At 44.4% G+C, this 13227-nt stretch overlaps 1 protein-coding gene across 1 annotated transcript; it reads right to left on the reverse strand.

Annotated features, from left to right (window-relative positions):
• Positions 1-1219: 1219 nt before the first annotated feature.
• DDX47 (DEAD (Asp-Glu-Ala-Asp) box polypeptide 47) lies at positions 1220-12713 on the reverse strand. Its single transcript, XM_004693262.2, has 12 exons — positions 12616-12713; positions 11911-12004; positions 7897-8085; positions 7594-7665; positions 7319-7437; positions 6393-6464; positions 6151-6267; positions 5479-5625; positions 4820-4957; positions 3771-3841; positions 3149-3278; positions 1220-1883 (listed from the first exon to the last, which is right to left on the reverse strand). Exons 1-12 carry the CDS (start codon positions 12700-12702, stop codon positions 1752-1754), a joined length of 1368 nt encoding a protein of 455 aa, XP_004693319.1. The 5' UTR covers positions 12703-12713; the 3' UTR covers positions 1220-1751.
• Positions 12714-13227: the final 514 nt, after the last annotated feature.

Here is a 13227-nt window from a genome sequence, read left to right on the forward strand (position 1 = left end):
TCTGGAGACACCTGGTAGGATACCTCTGTGGTAGAATTCACCCCCTTTCTACATTTACAAATATCTTCCTGTAGCCAGTAATCCACACCTCACCACCAGGGAATTTTACTGACATGTACTTTTCACTTCTCACGAGGAGCTTTTCACTTCTCACGAGGAGGTTGCCTACAAAGTGCAACCTTTGAAATATGCTTTCCATTAAGATGGACAGGTTTCCCTGCAGCCAAAATGCTGAGCATTCCTCTGGAACCTTCCTTCAGCTGACATGGCATGACACAAAGAAGCCACTGCCATTAAACGATATGGAAAATGAGTGTTCACAAACCTAAAAAAATTAACCTACCAACTCATACCAAATAACACATAAAGCTTAAAAATCACACTCACATATAGTAAAAGCAGGAAGGATGCTACAGACAGAGCCTGTGTAAAGCAGGTTCCCGGGAAAGGAGCTCGGCCAGGCCACTCTCGCGGCTGGGGGTGCCGCTCCCCCAGAATGGCTGCTGCAAAACAAACCCAGAATAAAAGCAAAAATCCTCTTTGGACTCCTTTTGGGTATCGAAAACAGGTACTTCTGCAGGTCTTCTAAAAGCTAAGTGACATAGAGCAAGCTTTTCAAAGACAGGGGATTCCTCTGTAAGTAAGGTTCTCTGGCCAAAACTCATTCTCTATGTTAAGCTACTGCAAACTCCACAGCCAGTGCTGCCACCCCAACTCTCCTCTAGTAAGTGTGCCACTCTACAAGAGTGAGTGGGCATCTTCCACATGAAGAGGCCCCAGAGGACCAGGCTGTGCGTAAAGCAGCCTTGAAGCACAAAGCTGCTTCTAATTTCCATCAACTCGCCCCTGCCTCACAGTCACCCAATAGATGGGACAAGAGGCAGTGGTCACTGGGCACTATGGCAAGTGGGTGAACTGGGTCTTGGAATCACCCTGCCTGTCTGGGGCTTCCTGATTCTACTCTAGTGGCCTGGAGATAGTCATTTTTCCTAACCACCTGCTTAATCCAAGAAGCCAGGGGATCTATTTAGGGATCTAAGAGACCTTACAGTCTAAGGACCTTGCCCACCCCCCCACCCCAGCTATTCTCCCCCTCCAAAAAATACACAACCTCCTTTTAAGCAGACCTTTCCTTAAGAAGGCATCCATCATCTTGGCCCTCTGATTTTATAAGTCGTAGATATGTGAATCTTAAATTAAGGACAATGAATTCACTGTGTAAGTTATTGGCATCATCTGTTTCTTCTTTATTAGCAAGATCTTACTTTTATCTGTAAAGTCTGTTAACCTATAAGAGTCTTGAAGGATCCTGAATGTTTAAAAAGTAACATTCAAATTTATTATTTCACCTTAGGGCTAATGACGCACAAGCTGAGACTGCTCAAGGGTCATGGTTTATCGATGTAGAGCATCCCTCCTGCCAGGTACAGGCCGTGTGCTCCATTTAGCTAGTCCTTGACTCGCAGCTGAGAGAGCAAAAGGTCTGTGTGAAGCGACAGAAGAACATTCGACTCAGGCCAGGCGTGAGGAGGCACAGGTGGAGAACAATAAGAGTCCTGACATCAGCACTGTGAAAAAGTCTGCAGTAATGTTACTCCACCGCAGACGGGGGACGAGCACTAAATCAGCTGAGCAAATTCTGGACCTAATTCTGACAGATTTCAGCCCAAGAAACTTGACCAGAGGGGGTTCTGTTCTGTAATTCAATTCCCTTTCACAGAACAGAAAGCAAGTCCTACACAGCAGAGACATTAACGGCCTTTCCGTTTCTTCATTTTTCCTCCTGCCACCTTGTTCCTCACACCAATAGCACCCTCTGTGTCGTCATTGTCCCCTGCATCTTCCCGTGGGCGCTTCTTCTTTTCTCCATGCTCTCTCAACTCCTGCAAGAAAGCAGAAAGGCTGGAGTGAGAGTTCCTGTCACTAAGGGTGACAGATGCCAGCCCCCATCCTTAAAGTGAAACCTTCATTAGCAAAGGAGAAATATACAAAATCCTAATATACAAGATGTCAACCTTACCAGTGATCAAAACCATAAAAATTAAAAATATAGGCTATTTTCATGCAGAAGCTCGCACAGGTTTAAGAGAATGGAAACAGCTCACACTGGTCAAAGTGTGGGGACAGTCCCCTATGTTGTCACTAGGAGCACCAACTGCTAGGGGAGCAATCTGACATTCTTTATGAATTCAGAGTTGACCAGCATATACGCCTCAGTCTTGTAGGAATTTATTTTAAGGAAGACAAGTATGCAAAGTTGCACATACTAGGCTCTTCAACACAGTAGCAGTTAAGATACAAAAATGCAGAAAATGCATAAACACACCATAATGCACACCATGTTATATATTCATAATCGAATTCTTTGTAGCCATTAAGAAATGAGCACTGGTTTGAATATGCGCTGAAGCAGAAAGTTAAAACAATTAATGTCTAATTAAATAGCCAAATGATAGCAATGGCTTTGGGGAGTGGGAGAACTATAGGTTTCACTTACTGTTTTAATCTTTCTGTATTTTTCTGAATTATTTCCCCAATGCACACGTAACACTTATATAAACAACAGTACCAAACACAACACCCCATGTAAGCAGAGAAACACTCACAAGAGCACAGTTTTGCTACCCTGAGCTCCTCCCACAAATGAGTTGAGTCTCCATCCCTCAGGCTAGGATTCCAGGGAGCAGCCAGTCCTTGCCAGGCTTCTCCTGGAAAATCTCATCTTCACTCCTACTGCTACAACTCCTCAGAGTTACTGTGCAGTTTGCCTTAGCTTGTCTACTGGTCCTAAAGCCTTATGAGGTGTTTAAGGTAAGTAGTGTCCCCAGCTGGCAGGGGAGCGTGGATTCTGAGGTCAGGCTGAAGAGCACAGGAGGGCCTTAGGAGTGGTTCTCGCCACACGTGAAATACCCAGAGAATGTGACAGAGAATGTGACAATGTGGCAGCTGTGGTCAGACTTAGACTAAACTCTGGTTCAACCATTGAGCTGTGTGGTCTCATGCAAATCATCATCCATCAATAAGCTCAATTATGTGAATCTTAAATTTGGAATAATAGTCCACTCCTGCAGGTTACAGCAAGGGTTAGAACAGGCTTGGCACATAGACATCATTGGCATAGAAGCTGGTGAGACAACAGGTCACATACCATCCGGGCAAACCTTTGGGCTTCAGCCACTCGTTCTGTCAGCATCATGACCTCATCATCCTGTGTGGGGAACACAGGCAATTTCTTCCCAATTAAGTGCTCTATGCGCTGGAAGAGTTCCACATCATACCTGAGGGAGAGAACTGCACGTAGTTTGGGGTGGCCAACATGCAAATGTCCCTCCATTCCAGAACTGTATGGTACTAATAATGTGATAGGAGCCATGGTCAAACAGTGTTAACTCAATTCATCCTTTTCAGATACTCGTAAGATACAATCTGCTGTGCACTGCCAATAGGAAATCTCCCCTGGCATTCTCTGCTCGCTGAAAAGCCTGGGAATGTAAAAATTTGTTCCTTAAAAACCAGAAGCAGTCATTCTGATACTCAGCTGAGGGAAAAGCAACTCTCTCTACCAAGTAGCACTAGTTGTGTTTCCACATGCCAAGTGCTATTACAGATTTTTTACACATGTATTCCTCATCGCCATTAAAACCCTGCTGGACAGTTGTGATTTCCCATTTACAATGATGAAAATGGGATAAGGTGGGTCAAGAGTGGGCACGGGAAGCAGCTGGGTCAGGCTTACTACACTTCCCTGGCCCTGCAGGTGACTGACTTACTGGGTGACAAAGGTAATAGCCTTTCCAGAGCGCCCAGCTCGAGCTGTTCGACCCACTCGATGAATGTAATCCTGAAACAAAAGGGTAAATGCAATCGAGTTATACGAGATATAAGTAAATAACAACATATGTCAGGTCTTACTGTAAAGCTCTGGAAGAAAACAGAGTACAGAAAATGGAAAACAGATCAGGCAATTTATTGACATAAACCTACTACATCATTCTACTAGCACAAAACTGGTCCCATTCCATTTTTCCTTTCTTTTATTGAGAGGTGAATCTACAAATCAGTTCCACAAGACAAGAGGCCAGATGGCGCAGAGAATAAAAGCACCAGTTCTGGTTTTACCATCACTAGCTCCAGCTGGCTACAAGTCAATCGCCCTCTGACCCCTGGTTTCTAGCTGTAAAACAGGGCTCGAAATACATGTCCAAGGAGTTATGCATGCTCGAGAGTTACCATACAAATTAAATGGGACAGCACCTTGTCTATAGCACTTAAACGCAAAGTCAAGAGATACCAGTTGTTCTCAAGTGGGGATAATGCTGCACCCCCTCTCCCGCCCCTGCTTTTTCCTAAGGAATTTGAGGCATTTATTCTTTGGCAGACTTGGCAATGTCTGAAAACATCTCTGGTTGTCACAATGCGACCTGTGGGTGGAGGTCAGGAATGCTGTTAAACATCCTCCAACGTAAAGGAGAGTCCCTACCACTAAAAATTCACTGGTCTGAATGTTAACAGTGCAAAGGCTGAGGAAACCTGACATGAACTAGGAGCTGCAAACGGCCATCTCTGAAGACTGCCAGGGAGGGATCAGCACAGGCGCCGTGACATCTAATACTGCACACAGCAGCCTCAACTCGTGCATAATGTCACCTCCACCGGCATCTGCAGGGTGATAGGACTAACAGAGCAAGAACTTTCCCAGTTTTGATGTTTTAACGAAAGGATGAAGGAACAAGGAACCCCACACAGCATAATTAAGGAAAAACAGTAACAGTCCATGAAGAAACACATGGACGGAAGTCAGGTGAGCACTCAGACTCACCTTGGAATGGGTGGGGATGTCAAAGTTGACAACGACGTCCACATGAGGTATGTCCAAGCCTCGGCTGGCAACATCAGTTGCTAGAAGAATGGAACGAGCCTTCGCTTTAAACTTATTAAGGGATCCCAGGCGTTTGCTCTGAGATGATGACAGAAGAAATGGAAAGCCTTTTAATCTTGGGAAACTACAGAATCCTGGCATCCAAGACACACAGATTATATACATTAAATGCAAGAACCAAGAAACAGAAAGTTTGAAAAGGCTATTTCCCCTACATCCACACTGAGCTTCGAGGAACAGGGATGCAACAAAACTAGTACTTCAGATTAGGCTAAGAGATACCAACACGAAACTGAGGTTATTCAATATGGTATGTGGGAAATAAGAGATAAAAAGTCTCTAAAGACACAAAATTACTACCACTAAAGTTAAACAAATCAATATCGTCCATTTGAAAATGTCCCACACCTCTGGAATATTCTAATTTGAGCCTCTTGCCGTCTTGAAAGGAGGAAGTAAAGCATCCAGAGTGACACTTCACAGCCCATAAAAATAGAAGCAGCACTAATGTCATGTGTCATCAATGCACACACCTACTGCTCTAAGCTTTATTTTGTCAGGTCGCCAGTTCACAGTTGGTAACAACAGAGAATCCATACCTGGCTCATCTGTCCATGGAGAGGGATGGCAGTGAATCCAAGATTTCTGAGCAGCAAAGCTGTGCGCTGAGTATTGTTACAGGTGCTACAGAATATCATAAAGGAGTTCCCAGCCAACTCATTCAGAATATAAACAAGGTAGGTGTCCTAAGTGACAAACCCAAAACAACAGATGTAATTGAACCTGGAAAAAAAGTTGAGTTCTGGCACCTAAACTAAGGAAAAGATTTGAAGACTTCAGTTGCTTTTCACTTATCCAGACTCGTAAGAGCCAGCTCTGCAATCCTTAACCATGTGACCCACGCATCTCACACACACCCTCAGCACCAGGTACAAGGAGGTTGGCACCCAGCACTCAGGAAACGTCCTTACATAAAGCACAAAACTAAGAGCCCTTGCCTAAGAAAGGTCACGTAACAGCAGAGGGGAAAACACTTCAAGAATGGGCATGGGAAGGAGTTATATCATGACTTCATTGTTGTGGCTTAATATGCTGTGAATTCCTGGAATGTGTGACTTTATTGGTGATAAATATAAGCCCAGCACACACCTAAGACACACAGAAAGGACTCCAATTTGTAGCACGGCTCTTAGCTAATCAAGAGCTGACACATTTTCAAAAGCTTTGTTTGGTAAGGAAAGAGGCAGGAATGATCAAAGCAAACACTTTACCTTGAATTTAGAGGGAATAAAAAGATAATATTGCTGTAACTTCTCAACAGTCTGGTATTTAGAGGAAACAGCACATTTCACAGGATTCTTTAGAGCTGCTCGCTGAAGCTTTTGTACCTGAAGAAGTAAAAACCTAGAATGATACACTGATGCCTAAAGGCTCTATTTTTATTTTGCAGACTGTTATTACTGGTTTTTATCAGTTCTTATAAAGAAAAAACAGAAGTCCCAGAAATGTTCACCTTCTTAGTCATGGTTGCAGAGAAGAGAAACGTTTTCCGATCTCGGGGAATCACTTTAAGGATCTTGTCAACCTAGGTACAAAGAGGAAAGGATCCCAATGTAATAGTTAGACTGGACACCTAAAAATCCTTTTTGTGAAAGAGACACAAAATACAGAGTTAACAAACTAAATCATCACTGAACTGGGAACTCAAAAGTTTAGTTCATGTCAGCAAAAATTTACTTAAGTATTATTTGATACCACAGTAGAGGCTACCAGAGAAAAATGCCATTCAGAGAAATGAACAGCTTAAATCAGTAGTTTAGAGCTAATCTGAGATAGGAGTCAAGAATAAGTATTAATCAACTAAAGAGGCTGTGAGAATTAGGTCACCAAAGAAAATAAAGATATCTCAAGGTGTAGTGTTAAAGAAGTGTAAATCAAATCCTTTTCCATCAAGAAATGGAAAAGAAAATCCACTTCTGATATTTCTCATCTCTGAAATCATGGTCACACTGTATTTTTAAGATAAGATACTGAGGCACTGACATGGCTAAGAGCACCGGGAGTGGAAAAAGCAAGAGTTGGACCCCGCCACGTCAAGCCGACCCAGACACATCTACTTCATGGAAGGAACTGGAATAAAGCTCCTTCCAGACTACCAGACTCAAGTTCAACCAATCACCATTTGCAAACTCTCCACCAATGAGAACTGCAGTGACTGAAAATCTGATCTGCATAAAGTTGACCGTGTATGAACTAACTCCCCTCCCCAGCCTCCATCAGCACAACTTGACCTCACAACTCAAGTGCTTCTTGGGTCCATGTTTCCCAGGCTACAGTCCTAAAAAGACTTGTAAATAAATACTTGTATTTTGCTTTGGAAAGAAAAGAAAAAAAGGCAGTTGGGATGCTCTGAGAAGAGCTAAGGAACTGGGAGCTCACCTCTGTCTCAAAATCCATATTCAATATTCGGTCTGCTTCGTCCATGACCAAGTACTTGAGCGCTCTTAAGTTGAAGCCTTTTGTATTTTCCAAATGGTCAATTAGTCGACCCGGAGTTGCTACAATGAGAGGACAAAGGACAAACGGAGAGTTGCAAGCCTTCCCTCCACCTCCCAAATTTCAGAAATTAAAAAACTAAATAGGGCCATAAAAATTATCCTACAAGTTATAGCCAACATCAGATTTTTTCCAATTCACTACAGCCAGGGTCTTACCTATTACTACATGTGGTTTTTTCGCCAGAGCCAGGGACTGGGACATTGAATCAATGCCACCTACAATCACAGCTACAGAGATAAAAGGAACATTAGCTGTTTTCACTGGTTTGTTGCACATCTTCTAACTAATGCAAGATTTCTACTTCAATTTCTTTTCCCATACAAACACATCTTTCCCCAGAGCTAAGATACCAAATCAGTTCTCTCGGTCGATGAACTTATGCTACTATTCCCTCCCATCCTCCTTTCACACTCATTTTCAGGCGGCAAACAAACCCTAAGCTGCCCTCTCTCACTCACCACTCTGTACTCCAATAGAAGACCCCAGAGCTTCAAACTGCTCTGAGATCTGAAAGGCCAGCTCCCGGGTGGGGGTGAGAACCAAAGCGAACAGACGCTGGGGTGTCTCCAGCAGAGCATTCAGAATGGGCAGAGCGAAGGCCGCTGTCTTTCCAGAACCCGTTTCTGCCAATCCAATGATATCACGCCCTAGAAGGAAAAGAATATATCTAATTGCAAAGATATTCCCTCTGCCTTTCCCCACATTTTCTAGTGATACAATACTAAGCATAAAATAGACACTGAGTAAATATTTAAAGAACTGGAGGAGAGAGGAAGGGTGAATTAAACAGAAAACATCACATCTGTCCTAGATGAGCTCAAAATCCCAGGGCAAGAGAGACAAACACACAAAAACATACCAGGTCAGAGTCTTCACACCGGCCCTGACCAACACAGTGAGAACACAAGCAAGGAGGGACTACTGCTTGCAGGAGTCAGGAAGGTTTCAAATGTGACAGGTAAATTAAACCTGCAAGTGCAGACAGGAGAAAGAGGAAGGTCATTCCATCTGAGGAAAGGGGGGAGGTGTTAAGCCAGCATGAGAAGGACCACGTGGCTAAGACAGAGAGAATGAGAATGTACAGGGGCAAAAGAGGATGAGACTAGATAGCCAAGCTAAGGAGTTTGGGTGCCTGCCTGTAAGAGAGCTGACGGGCTTTAAGGGGACCCAATGTCCTCTGTAGAAGGGGACCTCCAGGCCTGTTGGCACAAGGGAGCCACTACGATGAACACCACAGGTCAAGTACCAAGCTGCTCCAGAGGGAAGAGTTCAGCCAGACATCCTGAAGCACACACAGATCCTCAGGTTCTGATGTGGCCAATCAGGCCTGAACTGAAGACTGGAAATGGAGTCCCACACCCAGGTGCCCCTCTAGACTGGCCACGGTCCCCAGGTAGCCGAGGGTGAGCCAGTGCCCTGTGTGAACACCTCCTCTGGGCAGCGGCCTGTTCCTTGACTGTGTAACTGCAGAATCGCCTTACCTAGAGATCAGCCCTCAATAACCCCCTTCATGTGAGACAACCCAAATGGGATTTTTCCTAGCTGCGGAAAATGATCCAAATGGCCAGAATGGGCAGCAAAGAGGAAAAGCGGAGCTCCATTAGGACAGCAGGGGAGTCGGGATGGTGCAAGGCAGCGAGGACAGCAGCAAAGGAGATTCTGAAAGTGAGCACAGCAAATGTGGCTGACACACAGGTTTCTAGCCTGGGAAAGGCCAAAGTCATAAATTAAGATGAGATACAAGAAACATTAAATCTGGTAAGGAAATTAATGACTGAGAGCCTGAGGTCCCTGCAGTTAAACTCAAAAAAGAAACAGCTAAAATCCAGTTGTACAAGCTTGTTTCAAGCTTAGAAAAGTATGGGCTAAAAAAACAGCCAGAGAAACTCCCTGTCAGTGTCTCTAGGAGCAGACACATCAGAACAATCCATGAAGCTTCATTTGTATTCCTGCTGACAGCAGACCCCTGGAAATCTGAAGAGTAGATTTAGGTTAAAGCTAAATGGCTAACACTTTGAAAGTTCCACAGCTGATTCTGATGAACACTGGCTGCAATGCAGTGATGCAGAAAGTATGAGAGCTTCAGTACTAGTGAGACTTCTTATCATGTCTAAAGGAGAAAAAAAAAAAGGCTGAAGACAGGAACAACATTGCAAGGGAAAAGACCCAGGAGAAACTGAGCAAGAACAGCTAGAGAGACAGAAAACAGCAGTCTTAAACTTGGGGAGGAAGAATGCTTCGAGAAGGGAGAGCCAGCATTATCCAGAACAGACTCTGAATCTCCATCTCTTAGACATCAATCATGTAATCATGTGAACTCGGATCCACCAGTCCAGATCAAGGACTGTATTTCAGTGAACTCTACCCTTTAGCCTTCTACCCATTAAGCTCTGTACTTTCCCTACAAAAGGGCATGCAGAAACATACATCAGAAGACAGACCAGACAATGGACTGACCTGACAAAGGTTACAAGGACAGATGACAACAGAAGGAAGATATTTCTCACTCATCTACTGACTTCACTGTTACCCTTAGTAACAAAGACGGTGCCAATGAATAGCAACAATGTCCCCCTATTTGTGAGCTAAGAACTGTCACACTTTTTATTCCCCCAACTCTTTAAAAATCTGTTTTCCAGACCCTTGTACCACAACCTCCTTCAGGAATAGAAAAAAGCAATAGGATGTGACCTCTTTCTTGTCAAAGGGAATCTTAAAATTCTGGAAGGGGATAAATAAGATTTAGAGGAGTAAAGCAGCTTCCATGGCTTGATGCAGGCAATCAGAGAAACGCCCACTGCTACAGCTGAGACTTGCTCACTTCCTGCTTTCCTACAACTCCCAGAGCTCCCTGAGAGCAGGGTAGCTACACCAGGGGTCCCTACACTCCCCATCCTATCTTCTGTACGTAACTGGGTAGATGCCATCCCCTCCTTGCAATGTTCTTACCTAATGTGTGTGAAACTGTACTCTCATGACTTTCAACCCTCTATTAAGTCTCCATTTCTCCTCTCTGTCCTCTCTTGGTCTCATTTTGCAACTTTACCCACATGCACAGTTTCAGCTCTAACATCTGTTTGGACAAGGTGTCTCTATCCAGTTCTGGTCTCTTTATCAAGCTCTAACTCATAGATTCCAACAGTGCATAGTCAACTTTAACTCTTTTTTTTTTTTTTTAAGATTTACTTATTTATGCATACAAGAACCGGGGTACAGGCCAGAGGTATGGGAGGGATTAGGAAAATTGAGAGAATTCACCAGAGACAGAAGTGGGGAGAAAAACAGGCAGAGTGACTGAAATACACTGCTGAGGGGAGCAGCAGGCAGGTCAGGAGAGGTCTGCCACACTGTGTGGGTCACCTCTCTGGCCAGGTATCAAACTTATATTGCAGTGGCTACAGATAGCTTCACAGTGCTGCACTTTAACCCACTGTGCCACTAGGAAGGGCCCCGACTTAACTATTTGGTAATCAAAATCAATTACTTCCAGCTAAGCTCATGTTTCTTAAAATTACTTTTCCTCTAAATAAGCTCTGCGCCCTCCTGGTGGAGCAACAGGTTAAAACGCAGCACTGTAAGCTAGCTGCAGCCGCTTCAGTGCAAGGTTGGTCACCGGCCCCAGAGGTGAGCCACATGGTCCAGCAGTCCTCTCCTGTCTCGCCTACTGCTCACAGAGGTGTACTTCGTTGATCTGCCTGTTCTGTTCCCCACTCTATCTCTGGGGAATCCTCTCACCACCCCTGCACCTCTGGCCTGTACCCCAGTTCTGTATACATAAATAAATAAATCTTTTATTTAAAAACAAACAAATAAATAAGCTGTGTACCAATATGTCCTAAATAGATAAACCAAAAACTCCACAATAATCTTACATGTCCCCACTGCTTGCCTTCCACTGAACAAACTAGATGTAAAATTACCAATCATCTTCTCTTTTTCATCCTCATTGCTACCACTCTATTATATACTGCCAAAGTATTGCAATGACCTCCAAAATGGTCTCCTAGTCTCTGCTGACTGACTTCTAAACTATTAATTGAACTATGAGATTAAACTTCCAAGAATATAACTGCTAAAAAAATAACCTCCAAAAGTACTCCACTATCTATGGAACTAAAACCAAATTCCTTTATGCAGCATTCAAGGCCAGCTTAACCATAAACCCATCAATTTACTGGGTAAGTATTTTTGGGTATTGACACAATACCATGTTTTCCAGCCTCCTTGGCTTTTTTTATACTGTTGACTATGCCTAGAAGTTCTCCCCTCCCATCACATCTGAATGTCTAGTATCTACCTCCGTTCAAATGTATTTTAAAATAAAATATACGTTGGTCTCTCATATTTTGTATTTTTTGTATCTTTAACTTCACTTGAAGTGTGCAAGCAATAATCCTCTAAGTGGTAAACTCTTCAGTGAGTATAACTTCATAATGAAGCTGTACCAGGTCACAGATTTCATTTCAACCTACCTTGCAAAGCCAAAGGAATAGCTTCAACCTGGATCTTGGTGGGCTTCGTCCATCCCAACTGGTCACAGGCCTCACACAACACATCGGTCACACCCTTAGAATTCAGAAAAATGCACTTCAATAAAGAGCGCACGCTTTCTCCTAATTAAATGACTACCAGAGACCTTGCTGGTATCAAGTGCATCCCTTACACTGTTACTCAAAAAGCAATTACCGGGTATTTCTTCAGTCTGTTCTTTAACTGAGACAGTGGCTTAAGACTTAACACAAGCTCCTTATCAGGACAGGCCAAGTTCTCTACATGTATTATTTCAGTTAATCCTCATAGTTCTGGGTACTTATTAGTCACCCCCAACTTACAAATGTGGAAAGTGAGGACAGGGAGACAACTTGCCTCTGGCAAGTGTCGAGATCAAAACTCGAAACTGAAGCCCACATATAAAATCCGATTCGTCTCACTCCTAACAGTCACTCCAACGTGGAAATGAGAGCAAATGGGACTCTCAGCGCTTGGCAGCCCAACCCCAAGCCCCAAACTCAGAGGCGCGGGGAGAAAGTCGGGAAGCCAGGGTTCAGAGATTCTGGGGGAAACAAGCGAGGCCCCAACAGCTTCTGTACAGCACCAGAGGGCATCTAATACAACAAGACTCTTGCCGGCGCCAGGCGCCAGTGGTACACAGAGAAGTCAGCGTCATCCACTCTCACCAAGTCTTTAAATGTCTTAGCTTCCTCCTCCCCGATAGCGGGCTGAGGCGCTTCAGTCGCGGAATCGTGCTCCTCGGACGCCGCCATGTTGTCCTCGAGTTCCGGAAGTTGGTGGCGGCGCATGGGCTGCTGGGAAATGTAGTTTTAATTCTCTCAAGAACGAGTGCTTCGGGCGACCCCTGCGGGACTGAGGGTGTTTTGCATCAGCCTGCCAGGCGTGTGGGACCTCCAGAAAACTAAGAAATTAGGGCGCTCGTGGATGTAACAGTAGTTAGGGATGGCTACGAGCAGCGTATGGACTTGTAGACTTGAACCATGTTCAGGAGGGACTGGCAACCCGGACCTCCAATCTGGCCTGTAGGTCCATTTTTAAAAGTTTCCCCACCTCTCGCACTGTTATGTCCCTCCCTTTCCTAAATATAGCTTGAACAAGTTGATAATCACAGTACTATTTTTTACAATAATTGTTCCGGGGCCCTTCCTGGTGGCGCAGCGGGTTGAAGCACGGCACTGAGAGTCTAAGGCCGCTTCCGCATGGGTTCAATTCCCGCCTGCCCCGGAGGTGACCACGTGGCGTGGCAGACCTCTCCTGACCCGCCCGCTGCTCCCCTT

Source organism: Condylura cristata, unplaced genomic scaffold, assembly GCF_000260355.1.
Source record: "Condylura cristata isolate star-nosed mole 26May11 unplaced genomic scaffold, ConCri1.0 scaffold00036, whole genome shotgun sequence".
In the NCBI taxonomy this organism is placed as follows: Eukaryota; Metazoa; Chordata; class Mammalia; order Eulipotyphla; family Talpidae; genus Condylura; species Condylura cristata.

Excerpts from the sequence above, each read along its gene's own strand:
- DDX47 (XM_004693262.2), bottom strand. The coding sequence starts at position 12,702 with ATGGCGGCGTCCGAGGAGCACGATTCCGCGACTGAAGCGCCTCAGCCC. Across the intron at positions 8,086-11,910 it reads TATTCCTTTGGCTTTGCAAG|GGCGTGATATCATTGGATTG; the intron begins GTAGGTTGAAAT and ends TTTTCCTTCTAG. Across the intron at positions 7,438-7,593 it reads AAAACCACATGTAGTAATAG|CAACTCCGGGTCGACTAATT; the intron begins GTAAGACCCTGG and ends CTCTCATTGTAG.